The sequence below is a fragment of the Conger conger genome, chromosome 3 (genome assembly GCF_963514075.1).
Source record: "Conger conger chromosome 3, fConCon1.1, whole genome shotgun sequence".
NCBI classification, from domain to species: domain Eukaryota; kingdom Metazoa; phylum Chordata; class Actinopteri; order Anguilliformes; family Congridae; genus Conger; species Conger conger.
Genome location: NC_083762.1, coordinates 58,537,982 through 58,555,537, shown reverse-complemented (window position 1 = coordinate 58,555,537; position 17,556 = coordinate 58,537,982). Strand labels below are relative to the sequence as shown.

Sequence of the window (17,556 nt, the reverse complement as noted above, 5' to 3'; positions counted from 1 at the left end):
AATCTATACGCTATTTTGCATTAGACTACTAGTAATGTCACTTCAACGCATTTGCTTAGATCATGTGAAATGTACAAAGAGTTTCTGCTGAAGACTAAGTCACCGGCTGAGAACTTGCAAATTAAGTAAGGATAATACCCCATGAACAAGTCACCACCCTGAGCCGTTTACCACCCTGAAGGGAAATTATTTACTCATAAATGACTTGTTCATAGGGTATTATCCCGCTTTACCACGGCTAACTTGCCAAAGTAATGCAGTTATGGACAATTTATTTTTTAGTTTGGAAACAAATGTATTTATTGAAACGCAATGGGAACGGAATAAAATAGTTGCTGACAAAAAAAATGCTTGCTGCCACAAAAAACCAACTGCATTGTCGAAGTAAAGTTAACTAGTTCACCGAAAGGAAATAAAGCATCAGGCTATTAACTAATATTTTTAACGGAAGCATAGAAAGACCTCAATAATTCGTTGAGTTGTACAGCACAGCTGTCAAAATCAACTGGCATAAACGAGATGCTATAAAATATATGAATACACTGATATTCTCTGTCAACTAGGCTATAGCGTGAATAACTGAATATGTCGTTTTACGGGACTGGCTGTAACGACACATACCAGCTGATTTTGACAGCTGTGCTGAACAACTATTGCTATCAATTAACTGACTAGTTCATAGGGAATTATTCCTTACATAGAAGGCGTATATCCGTTTGGGAGGGGAGAAAGGGGCAGAGGGGCGGGGAAGTTGTCATTTAAAGGATGTTTTGGTCCTTTGAAGTTGTTTCATCAGTAAGACGGCAAAAGCTAGGGCTCACAGCTGCTTTCGTTAAAATGGCCACAAGAATAATTTACTTCACGGTGAATGGGAGACCAGAAAAAGCAGAGTTTCTTCCTGACTGCCCGGCTCAGGATGTCAAAGGTAGGTATCTTAAAGTTGTTATTTATGGTAATAATTTATTTCTTGTGAATATATTCTGGCAAAACTGAAAAGTATATATAGTACGTATATGCATGGTGCAGTATGCGGAGTGAATATATGAAATATTTCGCTACAAGTGGACTGAGATGTTATGGCAATACATCAGGAGCAATCAGTGGCTCAGGGTCATGTACAGCAGTGTATGTAACCCCCTACTCTCTATCAATTCCATTTGGCTTAGAACTATGTTAGTTGGATTGAAGTGGCAAGTATCTCAGAATCCGATACCAAGTACTATCACCATTTACAATTTTGCCAAGTTCACCCATTCATACATTATTGAAGTGACCATTATCTGCATATTCCATTTTTATAGAGTTGCAAATGCTGGCTCCGTTTTAGAGCCTTCCGCCTATAAAAAAAACATTTTAGAGATTGAATTAATCACATATTTAATCTTTTGAGGACAGTCCACCCTCCTTCCATACACAGTTTCACCATGTATAAATGACAGCATATTCTCCCTGTTTCAGGGCACCACAATATTTGGGATAAATGGTTTCACCAGTGTTTCTGATTTGTCAGGTGTGTTCAATCACTTGCTTTGGGCAGGTATCTAGAGGGCTTTCAGTATCTAGTCTTGATTCTAGGCTTTTGATTTCCTTCGGAATCTGTTATTGGCATTTGTCAACATGAGGCCCAGAGTCAGGGAAGCTATTATGAGACTGAGAAATAAGAAGAAAAAAAAAAGCAGTCAGATACATAGGCGAAATAATAGGATTACCAAAATGTCATTTCAAATATGATTTGAAAATAATGGCTTTTTATCTTTCCAACATATTCTGGTGAAATTCAACATTCTGAATCCAAATTATTTTGCCTACCTCCAGGTTAGGCATTTCATAAAAACAATAGTAATCTTTCCATCTGGGTTTTCTGCTCAAACTCTTGTTGATGCCTTTTTGTCTCAACTATCTGACTTGCAAAATTGTATTTCCTTGTTTTATAGTCTTTAAGTATTTGAATATTTACTCAAATTCAACTGAGAATACTCATGCTATGTTGCAAACCTGGCAGAGTGGCCTAGGGTGTAACACCGGAATCCTGGAAGAAAGCTCAGTTTGGCTCAGTTGGGCCAGGGAAATTCAGTATAAATAATGTTGCGTCCTCATCGCCCCCCTGTGACTTGCACTAAGAAAAAGCAACAGTTCTTTTCAATATGTACAGAATGCACAATTGAGAGACACATTGGCACATTCATTTTGATTCAATTACTATTTTCTGGGCTAAAATAAGTAATGAAATTGAGCATATTTTTGGCAGCCATGTTTTAGAAAATCATTATTATTATTATCATTATTTTGATGGTAGGTAATGGCATTGGTCTAGTCTTTAACCAGCGGTCTCTTGTAAAGAAAATACTGTTTGTCACTCAGAAATTCATCTTGTTAAACTGGTTTAAAGATACTCCTCCTACTTTAGATCACTGGTATAGTGATTGAAAAAAAAGATTCTCCCACAGGAGAGACAAAGTGCTGAGATCGGGGGGACTTTGCCCCTTTTCAGCAAAGGTGGGGGTCCTTTTATATCATCCCTACGTCATGGTACATGGTAGATAACGACAGTGTTCTGGTCACTTCACTGGTATTGTTAAAGATTCTCCATCAGGAGTCTAACTGCTCAGATCAGGGAGACCATTTCAGCAAATTTGTGGTCCCTCTGCTCCAGCATACAGTATCAGTGCAGTTATTTAAGCCCCTAGCTGACCCCCATCCTTTTAGATTTTTTAATGGCTTTTATTCTGGTTTAGTTAGATTTTGTGTCAAGTTAAAAGATCCCACATAAAGGGTGACTGTAAAAGGCAAGGCAAAATCACTTAACTTACTGTTGCAATTTTACAGGAACTCCAGGGGATTTTATATCTTAATAGTGATGATTGAATAGTTATTGTTTCACAGTAACACTGTGGACTACTGCAGTTCTTCTTTGTCAGGGATTACGATATCTATTCCATTTTCCAAAAATAAACACTGTGTGCTGTTCTTTTCAGTTGTCCTGTCTCTTATTACTGTCATCCATTTTTTTGTGGGAATAAAAAAGATGCCTGTGCATCTGTGGCTAGTAAATTGACCCTATGCAAGTTACCGCTGTTGGCACACAGTTGGAAACACTTTATACGGCCAAACATGACATGACAATCAGCTAGCAACCTAAATTGGCCAGTGATTGCACAGTGGACAGCTAAACAGCTGGGCACATGTAGTTTTCCACAGAGCAAACCAAACCAAACTATTGCAACCTGGTTCATTTTTGCTGGGCCACAAATACTGAATTATACAAAGTAGGTTTATGCTTGCTTGGATAGAAAGTTTTGATTTCTAGCTAAACAGGTGCAAAGTACAGTCATAACACTGTGTTCAAAGAGCAAACGCTACTCACAATTACATTAAATTACAATGTATTTAATTTATAGAATTTACATGTATTTTATGGTATATCATATGAATTGGTTTAATCATTTCTCTTCACACTTATTTTCTGAGAACTGCATAAGAAATTATATGTTGCCATGTTTCTAACAATACAGCTTGCGTCTCAGAGGTTAACATGGTTTAAGGCAGATGCAATTGACAGCTCACTTTTAAACTGAAGGGCATTGCCTCTCAGCAGACATATGGCATCCTCAGCATCTGGTGCTTCACTTCTCTGTTGACTTCACTATTTAAGTGTGAGAACATAGGAATAATTAAGATGGCATAATGCACATTAAATGCATACACTAATTGCATTCACACAAATTAAATACATTCACAGACATTCATTATATTCACTAAATATATTCACACACTAAATGCATGCAAACACACTAAATCTATTCACACACTACATGCATGCACACACCAAGTGTATTTGCATACACTAAATGCATTCATACACAATAAATGCATTCACGCACACTAAATGCATTCACACAATTAATGTATGCACAGCACACACACTAAACATGACTAGAAATTCCAAAGCTATTAAGGGAGAGCTCTATATAATGTCTGACACTCCAGTATTGTAAATACAGAATGATACTACATTTGTCAGATTTCATTGTCCGGATTATTTTGACTCCTACAGGATGCATTTACAAGCTGTTGTAAACGTTACAAAGTACTGACTGGCAGGGTTCCCAAACATTTGAACAGTGCCTTTTTCCTTTTTTAAAATGTTTATTTTGAAACTGTAAAAAAAAAAAAAAGGTTATGAAATATGTCATGTTTAACGTTGTACTATTTAGAGGTCAAGTTTGCTTCCGTTCACTTAGATATTAATTGAAAAAGGCTTTCTGACCAGGGGTGCCCACATTGTTGCACACTACTGTACTTATAAGGCGAAAATGGTAGGATATACAGTACATATAACATCAAAACAGAAAGAACAACAATTTAGGTTCATAGATGCTATTAGGCAGACGAGTAGAATTAGCACATCATATTTGACCAACCCAGAGCCCATCTTTGATTTATAAAAGCCACTAATGTGGTAATGTGCATGAAGTGATTGTTGGTTTTAATATGCCTTGTATAGCAGCCATGTCAAAAGATAAGGAGGACATGGGAGTGTCATTTTTCTGATTGACAGATCTGTTCCGAGTGGCAGCTGAAGCTGGCCCCCATGACATTCTGAAATTGTACAACACCAATGGCAGCATCATCAATATCTCCCCCCATCTGGAGCCCAACAACCCCCATGCCTGCTACAAACTAGAGGTGGTGGCTGCAGACTGTAACAGAAAGCCTTTGGGTATGACCTGTGAGATGTGTCATCTACTTGCAGAAACATTATAGCTACACTGAAATATTTGATTTGATTGGTAGATTTTGCTTACTGGTAATTCAGAGTAGAAATACATTCTAAACTTGTTCAAATACATTGGAATAACCAAATGATATGTAACAAAAGAAACTACATTGATACTGTGGTTTGGCCAGACTGCACTGCTATAAGAAAATACTATACATCACAGCGATCGTCCATACATCACAGCTGTTAGAGTGAGAAAATATATTTGCCAATAAGAATATTCATCTTTGAGCACAATTCTCCAAAATAATTTTTTTTCATAATTCTCTATTGCAGGTGAAGAACTTACAGTTGCTTTAGGGTTTGATCTTTCTTCCATGGAAAAAAGGTAAGTATCCTTACAGTTGTAAATAGTTTTAGTCGATTGGTTGTAAATTGACGTCCAGTGTACCCGGTGGCTCTCTGGAACCACAACTGGTCCCAGGGAGCCACAGTGTCAGGATTACAGGACAGAAACCAAATGCAGACTCAGGGATAAAATGAATAAGGCAGGCTTTATTCAAAACGGGCAGACAAACGTAATTCTAAAAACAGGCAACGGTCAAAATCCAAGCAGACAGGTAAATCCAGGGAAATCAGAAGCGTAATGGTAAACAGGCAGGGAGTACAAAAACCGGTAGGCAGTCCAAGCAAGGTACAAATATGAAATCCCACACACAGTCCAAAGCCAGTCAGAGATAAAAAAAAAAAACAGGAAATCCAAAAGAACCAAAACAGAGCAGAACAAGGGAGACCGGAATAATCAAACCAGCAGGAGTGGTGAAGGAAACTGGGGCAACACAGGTGAGGGTGCTTGGGAGGCGCCGATGGGATTAGGATAGCTCAGAGGTGCCGGAGGGACAGAGGTGGTTCAGAAGGGCTGGAGGACTGAGGTTTCAGGTGAACGAGGGGTTTCAGACGACCCTGGGGCTTCAGGGAAACAGAGCTTAATGCAACCATGGAGCTTCAGGTCACCGCGGGGCCTCAGGAGAGCACCGGACTTCAGCTGACCACGGTGCTTTGGGGACCGCAGGACTTCAGGCACCTATAGGATCATGGATGACCCAGGGGCTTCAGTGGGCTGGGCCTGGAGAGGCCCGAAGTTGGAGACGGCATAGAAGCTGGGTCTTGGAGCATAGCCGACACATGAGCCAGACTCTGGGCATGACACAAGGCTTTAACCGGCACCGGGGCAAAAGCCTGGGACAGGGCCTGAACAGGAGTCTGGAATGGATCCAAGGGTAGGACCTGGGAGGGAGCTGGAGACGGAGCCTTGGACAGGGTCCGGAATGGCGTCAGAGTAAGGGCCTTGGACAGAGCTTGGGGCAGAGGCTGGATTGACACCAGGGGCAGAACAAGGGCCGAAACCTGGGACGGTGTCGGGCGTCAGACCTGGAGAAGGCTGGGACGGAGATGGAAATAGGGCTCTGGACAGGACCCGTTCACACGTTGAGAACAGAGCCTGGGGTAGAGCTGTGGAGAGGAACTGGGACAGAGCCAGAGATGGGGTCCTGGACAGGACTCGTCGGGGGTTCTGTCCTTGAATGAATCCGGAGACAAAGTCTGGAATGGCTCCGGAGCAGGGGCCTTGGTCCCCGGGGAACACTCAATGGACAGAGCCCAAAAGAGTGCCCTAGCTGATTGTGCCAGGGAGGGCCGAAGAGGAGGTTGAGACTGTGGGCGAAGGTAGAGGTGGCATTGGAGTCGGAGACAGAGAAGGTACCGGAGGCGCAACCAAGGATGGCAGATGGGGTGACAGGGCTGGAGCGAACTGGGGCGAAATGGTAGATTTGGTCCAGGGAGGCACTGGAGAAAAGAGCCCGGGGAAAAGAGTTCAGATGGGTCCTGGAGAAAAAAAGTGAATAACAGAGATGTTCTGATACCATTTTTTCCTTCCTGATACCGATTCCGATACCTGTGCGTTAATTTATATATATATATATATATATATATATATATATATATATATATATATATATACATTTGATAACTATAGTGCTTTAGCATTCAATTCCCTGCGGTATTTGCATTCTTAACCCTCTGAAATGGCTGCAGATTGCTAGTTTAGAATGGAAACCGCGTACTGTGATATTCCCTGCAGCATTTGTCCAATGATGTATTAGCTACTTTGTTTATTTTTATGTAGATACAGCATAGTGGAAAGCTACGTTCAGTTTGCCAGTAGTTTGGATTTGTGTGTCAACGAATAAACATGGATCTTCTGTGAACCTAACGTTTAAAACTCAGTTCCCCTTTGCCTTGACAAACCGATCATGCTCTTTCGCGTGATGTACCTTTAAATTAAATAAGATTGCTGGTGTTGAAATTGGCAACAGTAGTGCCACTCCTCGATACTAAAGCCTTGCATGCTGTGGACATCGCCGTTTTACTGGTGGGATTTTGCTAGCTCTTACTACACTCTTCAATAACACCGCAAGTGTTGTTGTTTGCCTGAGTAGCGTAAATGAGCTATCATCACATGATGAATTATGTGGTATTGGATCGGTGCATAGAAATGCGTACTAGCCGATACCCGATCCAGCTTTTTGGGGTGTATTGAAGGCATTTCCAATACTGGTATCGGTATCGGAACAACTCTAATGAATAAGGCGGGCTTTATTCAAAAAGGGCAGACAAAGAATGTAATCCAAAAAACAGCCAATGGTCGAAATCTAGGCAGACGGGTAAATCCAGGGAAATCAGAAGTGTAATGGTAAACAGGCAGTGTTCCGGTAGGCATTCCAAGCAAGTAAAGGTACAAGTAAGAAATCCAACAGAGAACCACAGAGTTCAAAGCCAGGTAGAGATAAATAAAAAAAAACCCAGGAAATCCCAAACAGAACCAAAACAGAGCAGAAACCACAAAGGCAACGGAACGAGGAAGTAGAATCAGGGACAGCAATATACAGGGATGGAATCAAGTACAGGATATGACAAACTAGCAACAAGAACTGAAAAAGACAGGCTTACAAATACAAAACTAATGAGCAAACAACAAGTAACAGGTGAAACAAGAGACAGGAAGGAAATACATATAAGGAGTGGAGGGTAGAGACACAGGTGAGAAGAATGAACAGGAAGAACAGAATGGACTACGGAAAGAGAACAGGGACATAAGACACAAAATGCAAAGGAAACAGAAAAAATCTGTGGGGGAGCAAGGAGTGAATGCACAGAAAACACAACGGCAAAAGGGCATGGACGTGACACACATGATCTGCTCCATATTCTTCACATTAAAGGTTCTGTCACTGCTATAGGTGTAGTTGAAATGTCCATCTTTCAAAATCAACATTTTGAAGACCTTATCAAGACCATTACCATAGTCCCTTACCAAGACCATTACCACAGACCTTCTGTTGCCCAAACGCAGATTACAGAGCCTGGAGAAGAAGATCTTGTTTGAGTCTGGGGAGACGCCGACTGTTGTTTATGAGATGAAAACTCAGGTGGAGATGTTCCGTGAGAAACTTGAGGTATGAAGATAACCTACCTTGCCTGCATATGATAAGTGATACAGTTCATTTCTACGGCTCATCTTTATTGCATCTGATTAATTTGGGACTTTTAGTAGCAGCTCTGCCACCCTATAGACATCCTATAGCCTTTCCTTTAGAGTATGACTGAACAATGTCCATGGTTGGACTGCAAGGATAGGATTGGTGATTGGTGGGCACTATCTTCGCTTTTAATAAACACAAATTCCCAGTGCTGTGATAGAGATATTGTGGAATATTCAGGCTGCAAACCCTCTACCTGTGTCCCCTCAGTCTGTCGAACACCTAAGTTGGCTGGGGCTCTTCAAGGAACTGTCAGAGGGGAAATGCAAGCCATCCCCTTTCTACCATAAGAGGACGCTGCGTAAGAACCGCGAGGAGTGTGAGCGTGTGCGGGACAAATTTCTCCAGATGAGGCATGTTTGCACCATGTCTGTCCATTATGGAAAAATAAAAAATCCAAAAATTTTATTGATTTCAGAATTCCATAAACAAAAACGAAAAGGGGTTTAAATTACATATAGTTCATTATAATAATTATTATAAAAATGTTTTAATAAGTTGCAACACACACCACAACATTAGAACATTATATACATATACTGAGATCAGTTTAGCTACAGGCGCGCAGTTTAAATACTTTGATGTATTTGATGCGTGTTGTCCGGTTGTTGTTATTGCTGGAGGGTTGTGATTGTTGTTTGTTACGCAGCACTCTAGAAGTCACAGACGAGGTGAGACAATATCTCAAAACCCCCACCTTTGACAACTGGTGAGTTAATTTCAGTCTGATGTGCTCTCAGTCTTCATCGCCTCACAATCACCATCATAGTTCCAGTGTCATTTTCAGAAGCTCATCTGTCTGGGATTTTACAGATGCCCCAATGTCCCTTGTTTCCTTGTTCAGACTTGAACAGGATAGCATTCACTATGTCATGGAAAACCTCAAAATGTGAAAGTCTGACCAGGACACAAAAACCTGCACATGCGGCTTGGATTGTCCTCTTAAACAAAGCAAGGGTGATGAGTCCCTTTCATCAGATGCTCATATCAATATGAATGGGTGTAGCACGTTCCTGCCATTAAGGCTCAGAAATAAGCTGCTTTGAAGGTGCATTACAATATCACAGGCAGGGAATACAGGGCTGGGGGTTCCAGGGCATCTGTATTATACCAGTCCAGTCATACAGTATGTGCGCCAGGGCTCCAAATACAAGGGAACAACTCCACACACTGCATACTGCATGCAGAGCATCTCCTTAGCCATCGGTTACTTATTGGGCTGTCAGCAAGTGTGTCACGCATGTGTCAGTATATGTCAAATATGTCATCCATGTGTCAGCATAGGTCACGAGTGTGTCCGCATGGGTCACACGAGCGATCCATCATTTATGATGACACTGACCTGTGAGGAAAGGATTGACTTTTCAGGAAGGGAGATTTTGTGATTCAGAGACAGTCTCGTAAGCATTGTCTCTTCAGAAAGAGCAAAAGGGAGAGAGCATTACACTGATGTCTTTCACAAGAATGATTCCATTGAGAGAGACGGAGCATTATGTTGATGTCTTTCATTGGATTGTTTCCACTGAGAGATAGAGAGAGAAAAAAGAAAGAGCATTACATGAATGTATTATATAGGAATGATTCCACTGATGGAGATAGAGAAACAGAGAGAGTATGACAGATAGAGCATTATGTTGATGCGTTTCATTGGATTAACTCCATCATGGTTTCCATATGCTGCGTGCGTCGCTGTATATAGGAGCTGTAAAGTCGAGTAGCCACATTCTAACTGATTTATGGTGTCATTACAGTACATCATAGCAATGTAACACACGCAATGCCATCATGGCTGCATTCTGAGGGGATTTTGATGTGTTGTTGGCAGGCAGTGGGAGGACACTGAGATCATGGTGCTGCTCCAGGTGATGTACACAGACCTGGACTTCATATCCACCTTCAACATCGAAGTGGAGGTCCTCCAGCAGTTCCTGTACGAGGTCTACCGGCGCTACAACAACATCCCCTTCCACAACTTCAAGCACTGCTTCTGTGTGACCCAGATGGTGAGAGGGGGAGGGCCCTCAGCCCTGACATCATATTACATCACAGCTACAGCTACAACAACACCCCAAGGATTTTTTTTTTTTAACTAGCAAGCTAACTAGTGATCTAATTATAATTTGGGAGCGGTTACGTTAATTTATAAGTTAACTGGTTAAATCTTGGCAGCGTACAGTAGCCGACATCTTGCTTTTATAAGTATAAGTGTATTCAAGATACTATGGTAGCTATTTAATGAAAAACCCACACAAAGTAAGATTAGTTGGTTAATTAGCCACATCCACATCTAAATGGCTGAACAAAATTAAAGTTTTGGAGTGGCTCAGTCAAAGTCCTGACTTCAACCCAATAGAGATGCTGTGGTTGGACCTAAAATGAGCAGTTTATGCTGGAATTTGTCCACTAATTTGTCTGAATTAAAGTAGGTCCGCAAAGATGAGTGGGTTAAAATTCCCCCACAGTGAAGACTGATATCAAATTATAGGAAGTGTATTGTTTGTGATTATCGCTGCTGAAGGTGGTGCATCCAGTTCCAGTTGAAATAAATGAAATACCTTTTCACGGCACTGTATGATAGTGTATGAAAATCTGTTTGATTGTCTTTGCGTGAGTGTGTTCGTGCATGTGTGTGTGTGTGTGTGTGTGTGTGTGTTAGTGCCTGTGTGTACATTTGTGTATTCATGCTCTTGCTAACACACGTGTTGTGTATGTTAACTGACACCCTCTCCCCTCTGACAGATGTATGGACTCATCTGGCTCACAGACCTGAGGACTAAAATGGAAAGCATTGACCTCCTGATCATGTTAACCTCAGCAGTCTGTCATGACTTGGACCATACTGGCTACAACAATGCCTACCAGGTCAGCTGGGAAAAGTCTATCAAATCAGACTACCCTGTTTTACTGCACCAGGAAGACCTAAATGTAATTAATCTGCAATTTAATTGATAATTAAATTCCACACAAACACTGGGTTTTTCAGCCAAACTTGCTTGTTAAGTGGCAGGCAAACAGCAGACATTATCATAACAATACTGTCACATTGTGAGATTGTTAATGGTCAATCTACTGCTGGGGTCATTTGTATCCAAAACTGGCCAAGTGCTGATCCTAGATCAGCTCTAATGTGTTCTAATCGCCAGGGCTATTGAACGCAGTTCAAGTCCAAGAGGTAAAACCTGTGCTGCACAGAACTGATCTCTGATTCTGTCACTCAGCAGTTGCAAGCATTGTGGTGAAGATGTCAGCGATGTCGTCATGATTGCATTTGTGTTTACAGATTAATGCACGTACAGAGCTTGCCTTGCGTTACAATGACATCTCTCCCCTGGAGAACCACCACTGTGCTGTGGCCTTTGAGATCCTAGAAAAGGTAGAGGAACTGAACTTCGATTACACTGCTTACTGTATAGATACAGCTTTCTCATAGTACTCCCCATTCTGATTTTGGTCTCAACAAGAACTCAACCTCTTGACCATGTCTGCATGCTTTTATGCATTGAGTTGCTGCCACATGATGGGCTGATTAGATATTTACATCAACAAGCTGGTGTACAGGTACTTCCATTCGGGTTTGTAGACTCAACATGTCTAATTATAGACACAGACAAACAATGGTGTTGATCATAGATAAAGGTGCCTGCAAGCAGCATCCTTTGAATGTGGAAACCCTTGTTCATTCTAATGTACTTCAAGAACTGTTCCTAGAAAAATGTTCCTGAAACTGGGTGTCAGGATGAAATCACCAGCTACACAGTAATTGGTTTGTTGTTTTCTCTTTTTGCAGAAAGAAAGCAATATTTTCAGAAACCTGACAACTGAGCAGTATAAAAGGATAAGAGAAGGCATGATAAAGTAAGATAACTTTTTGTTATTCTCCTTTGAGTGAAGACTCAGTTATTCTCCTCTTAATGTAGGTCTGTCTGTATTTTCAGTCAATGCATATCTTCCTCCATCCTATTATCCTATTATATAACAGCCACTCAAAAACAGCTGTGCATGGATAAAATACTATTATTATATTCCAGAATACACATGAAATGGTAATACACTATATGTAACACACAATTTAGTAATATACAGTGCAAGCAAGTGTCTTGGACAGTGGTACAATTTCTGTTCTTTTGGCTCTGTACACCAGGGCATTTTATACATCGTCCCATTTTAGGGACCAAAAGTAATAGGACAGTTGGCTTCTGATTAATCAGGTATATTCAGTTGCTTCCATGGTGCAGGTATAGGAAAGCTTTCGGTATCTAGTCTGGATTCTAGGCTTTTGATTTCCTTTGGCACTGCTATTGCTATTAGTGTTAGTCAACATGAGGACCAGAGTTGTACCAATGACAGTCTATTATGAGGCTTTGACATATAATACGGTATGAATCAATAGCCTTAACAAAATTGTTTGGAACATCAATAAGAAGATAGACAGCACTGGTGAACTGCAAACGGGCTGGTAGGCTAAGGAAGACCTCTCCAGTTGATGAATGAAGTATTCTCTCCATATTTAAGAGAAAGCTCAAACCCCTGTCCAACAGATCAGAAACACTCTTCAGGAGGCAGGCCTGGGTGTGACTACTCTCTGCAGAAGACTTGTCATTTAAGTATTTAGAAAATAAGGAAATATGAAAATATCTTGCTGGAAACCTATTTAATAATGAATAATTTGTTATTTCAGGTGCATCCTTGCTACAGACATGACAAGGCACAATGAGATCCTGAATAAATTCAAATCCATTTTGTCCTCATTTGATTTTGGCAACAAGGACCACAAGGATGTGGTGAGTGCATCAAGACAGAGAGACTGAGGCTCCGTGGAACAGGTGTTTAGCACAGTCAGTCGTCCACAAAGAGGTTATAAGACCAGAGTGGCTTTCTTCTTGCGCACACTTTTGAAAGTCTGAATTGAATTTGTGTCAAATGGTGAGGGCCCACACACTTATTCCATATGAGTGGGAGAAAGCCTGAGTGCGGATGGAATTGACAGCAGAGGTCAAGTGTCTTGTGACCACAGTAACGGCGCAAACACTGCAGCGGCTCAGCCATATACAGGGCCAGACCCATCTTGAGAAAAACATCTCTGACTCCAGTTGAATGAGATCTGTATTGTGCTTTGTTAGGGTAGTGAAAACCTACAGTACATGGTAGGCCTCCAGGAACACTCATTTACCGTAAGTTATTAGTTGACGAATGTGGTCTCACACCTTGTTTCCAAAACTGGTTGCTGATTGAAAAAATGGGAGTTAAACCTGCCAACAGCGCACACTACAGGACTGGAACTAAACCTGCAGACTCTGTGGCCCTCCAAAAGCCATCTTTGAAACTTGCAGACACAGAGACCCCCGATGATGGATTGAGTGATGATAAGAAATTAGTTATAGCACAGGCAGGAAAGGTGATGAATGTAGCAGCACTTGGGTAACATAACTGGGTAAATGTAATATTCATAAGTCAAGTTACATCTTTAAAGGGGCAGCTCACCCAAACAATTTTTCACTTACCCGAATAGTATCTGTCCATCCAGATAGTGAAATGTCAGGAGTTTTCTAGATAGAGACTAGAGACTAGATGCAGCTCAAGATGATAAAATGGATCTCACAGGTCCAACATCTCTCTCCAAACATAATTAAATAGAACTGGTTACACACAAATATCTACAAAGCTTAATTTGTGCATGGTTTCATAGAACATACCTTAATTTCCTTTTTGGGTGAACTGCCCCTTTAATATTAGCATAACATGTTACATATATATATATATATATATATATATATATATATATATATATATATATATACATATAACAGTAGCATACATCTTTACATATGTATATCTTTCCAATGATTACATATCCTCAGCATGTATTTTTAATATTAATTTAATATCAGGTATCTTTAGTGTATTTCTAATCTAGGCAAGGAGTGGTTGATGTCAGAGCAGGAGATATAACAGGTGACTTTGAGCTAAGCAGAGAGCCATTGGTGCTTCTGATTGGATTAAAAGTGAACCAGTGATTTCCCTATTGGTCCCTACAGCTGATGATGATCATGATCAAAGTGAGTGACATCTCCAATGAGGCGCGGCCCATGGATGTGGCTGAGCCCTGGCTGGACTGTCTGCTGCAGGAGTTCTTCAATCAGGTGATTGATAGTGCCCAGCAAAAGCAGATTCTACAGCGCTATATCAAACTTCAGTCCCAAAGAGGACACTGTATCAAAATCCAGGCCTTGATAGCCAGGTGTTCTGACGCTTTAGCCAATGAGTGACTTCAGAATGATGAATTACTGTGCACTGTCTGGTGTATTATGGATCTCAAGAGTGCTATCATTGTAGTGATAGTAGCTATACAAACTTTAGTGTTTTATATCAATTCAATAAAACAAATTGAAGTGATATAAAGAAGCATGACAGTTTATCCCCAAGCATGTCAGATGCACTGTAACAGGCATCAGTGTGATCTTGCAACTGAGGGTCTGTTGATTCACACCCTCAGTGGTGTGCTGGTAATGTAAGCTTGAGCAGAGCATTAAACCATAAAGTATTCACCTGCTAAGTATTAAACCATTAAGTACACAAAATCACTTCAATTAACATTACATTAATCACATTACATTAATGGCATTTGGCAGACGCTCTTATCCAGAGCTACGTAAAACAAAGTGCAAAATGCATACCCATAACCAGGGATAAGTGCGCTGAAAGACCCGAGAGGGAAGTACAATTTCAACTGCTACCTGCACAACAAAGATAAGGACCAGGGCCTATTTGATCATCGGATTTATTTATTTAATTTCATATTTATTTATTTATTTATTTATTTATTTAATCGTAATACTGCAACACACAAATGTATGAATAAAATGCTTACCTTGCCAAACAAAACTAGCAAAGGTATCATCCTAATACACAAGTAAATAACACAGGTAAAGACAACAATTACGGTTTACAGGGAGGTAGGGAGGGACAGGGAGAGGTTAATTGTGAATGACTAAAAGCCCACAACAGTTAAAATCATTTCAGAGTGACATGGAGAAGCTGGAGGGCCTACCTGTCACCCCGTTCATGGACCGGGACAAGGTGACCAAGCCCTCTTCCCAGACTGGCTTCATTCGCTTCGTCCTCTTCCCCCTGTTCATTGAGCTGGCCAACCTGTTCCCTTGTCTGGAGGTGAGGAACCTCTCGGCCACTTGGAACGGAGGGCTGTGTGTATGCAGGTTTTCATTCCAACCAAGTAATGCTGCCTTAATTGATTCCAATGACTCATTCAGCCATATACATTCAACTGCATTAAAGCAGAGGATATAAGCAAGAGTTGTTATTTTGAAAACACAAATAGCACAAATAATACTTTACGTGCAAACCTACAGCCATATTTCGGCAATTATATGCTAATTATATAATCAAGATTCGAATGAATGTAATAAAAACCAGCATACACATGACACTCCATAGCAATAAGTTTGAGAGTACTACAGTAAAACAACAGGGCAGCTGACTATTCTTCATCTCCTCAGAGTGCTCCAGAGACACACTAAAGCAACAGAGCAGCTGACTATTCCCCATCCAGTCAGAGTGCTCCAGAGACACTCTAAAGCAACAGGGCAGCTGACTATTCCTCATCTCCTCAGAGTGCTCCAGAGACACACTAAAGCAACAGGGCAGCTGACTATTCCCCATCCCCTCAGAGTGTCCCAGAGACACACTATAGCAACAGGGCAGCTGACTATTCCCCATCCCCTCAGAGTGCTCCAGAGACACACTAAAGCAACAGGGCAGCTGACTATTCCCCATCCCCTCAGAGTGTCCCAGAGACACACTAAAGCAACAGGGCAGCTGTCTATTCCCCATCCCCTCGGAGTGTCCCAGAGACACACTAAAGCAACTAAAGCATCTGTTGGGCATGTAATTTATACCAGTTGACTATTAATTCTTGAAAAGTACAAGCTCAAACTCGTGAAATTTAAGTTTTAAAGGTAGGAGAACATTTTTCAGATGTTTTTCTTAAGATGTTTTCCTATCATTAGTCTTATTTACAAATGACTACTGAAAAGAAAATACTAAACAAGAGACTGGTCTAATGAGGGGTACTCAGCTGATTTCTGGAGGACTTTATTCCCCATGACGACAGGCCTAGCACAGCACTCCAAAATAATGTGCCTTTTGAGGGCTATTCATGCAGTGTCCCTGTTTCCTAGCAACACATCATTGATCCCGTGCGCAAGGCCCTAGACTACTACACTGAGATGGAGAAAGCCCTGGACAAGGAGAAACAGACCTGAGGCCAAAGCACCACCATGGGCAACAGAGGTGCACCGTGGGAACCCAATACCCAAACAGAATGTGTTGTCTATGGATGTTGGACATAGTTGCTTCTGTAATATGAGTGAATGTATTAGCTTTCAGCCTTAATATTTTATACATGTGTTGTGTGTGTAATTTACTCTTTGAAAATGCATGGGAAGAAACAATTACATTTTCTCATGTAATTTCACATTGTTGCTATTATGTTGCATCGTCGTTCTGTCATGAAGTATGTTGTGGTATTTAAAAATATATGTTTGTGTTCCTTCTTTCTTTTGGATAAACAACATAAATAGTTCTATGATTTTGATTCTGATACAAACAACCTCGAATGCGTACAGTAAATATTCATTTGGTTGCTGTTTTTTGTGGATGTGTACTACATTGCCTGAATATATTTTCAAATATATGGGATTATGTTGCATCTCTGCTGTGGATCATTGATGTGTGTATTTCATAATACATGGTTTGGTTGTATTTTAGCTCAGGTGTATGTTGAACAAAATAACCACTACAAGTATTAGCACACAACTTAGAGCAAAATGTTGACATCTAGTGGACAAAGTAAGTGATGATCTATGTCTCTTTAAGCTTTCTTACCATATTTTCCGTAGTTGAATGACATTGCTGTCATTTTATGATAAAATCAGATTTCAGTGTACAAATTGTTGCAAAATCTAAATTATTCCAAATTACAACTAAACCTTGAATGATGTTCAACAAAAAACAAAACCAAGCCATATTCCATGTAAAAATGCATCGATGTGTAATCGATATCCCTGCTTGCATACACGAATCCAACCCATGAAAGTAGGTATACATGCCTAATGAAAGCTGCTTTGTACCGCTATTTCTCTTCCAATGTCAATATTTCAACAAAGGCATGCTAATATCGTATACATTCACCAGGAATTACATATGTCTCCACCCAGGTTT

At 40.7% G+C, this 17,556-nt stretch overlaps 1 protein-coding gene across 3 annotated transcripts; it reads left to right on the top strand.

The window, feature by feature from the left end:
• Positions 1-796: 796 nt before the first annotated feature.
• Positions 797-16,651, top strand: si:dkey-219c10.4 (high affinity cGMP-specific 3',5'-cyclic phosphodiesterase 9A). 3 transcript variants are annotated; one of them, XM_061236670.1, is made up of 14 exons: positions 797-925; positions 4,559-4,720; positions 5,057-5,108; positions 8,133-8,235; positions 8,530-8,672; positions 8,969-8,990; positions 10,182-10,322; positions 11,059-11,181; positions 11,600-11,692; positions 12,107-12,174; positions 12,998-13,100; positions 14,355-14,459; positions 15,340-15,486; positions 16,515-16,651. In XM_061236670.1, exons 1-14 carry the CDS (start codon positions 838-840, stop codon positions 16,596-16,598), a joined length of 1,434 nt encoding a protein of 477 aa, XP_061092654.1. In that variant the 5' UTR covers positions 797-837; the 3' UTR covers positions 16,599-16,651. The 3 variants fall into 3 exon arrangements, with proteins under 3 accessions (XP_061092654.1, XP_061092653.1, XP_061092655.1); XM_061236669.1 differs by having other exon boundaries at positions 8,969-9,028; positions 10,145-10,322; XM_061236671.1 differs by lacking the exons at positions 8,133-8,235; positions 8,530-8,672 and having other exon boundaries at positions 8,969-9,028; positions 10,145-10,322.
• Positions 16,652-17,556: the final 905 nt, after the last annotated feature.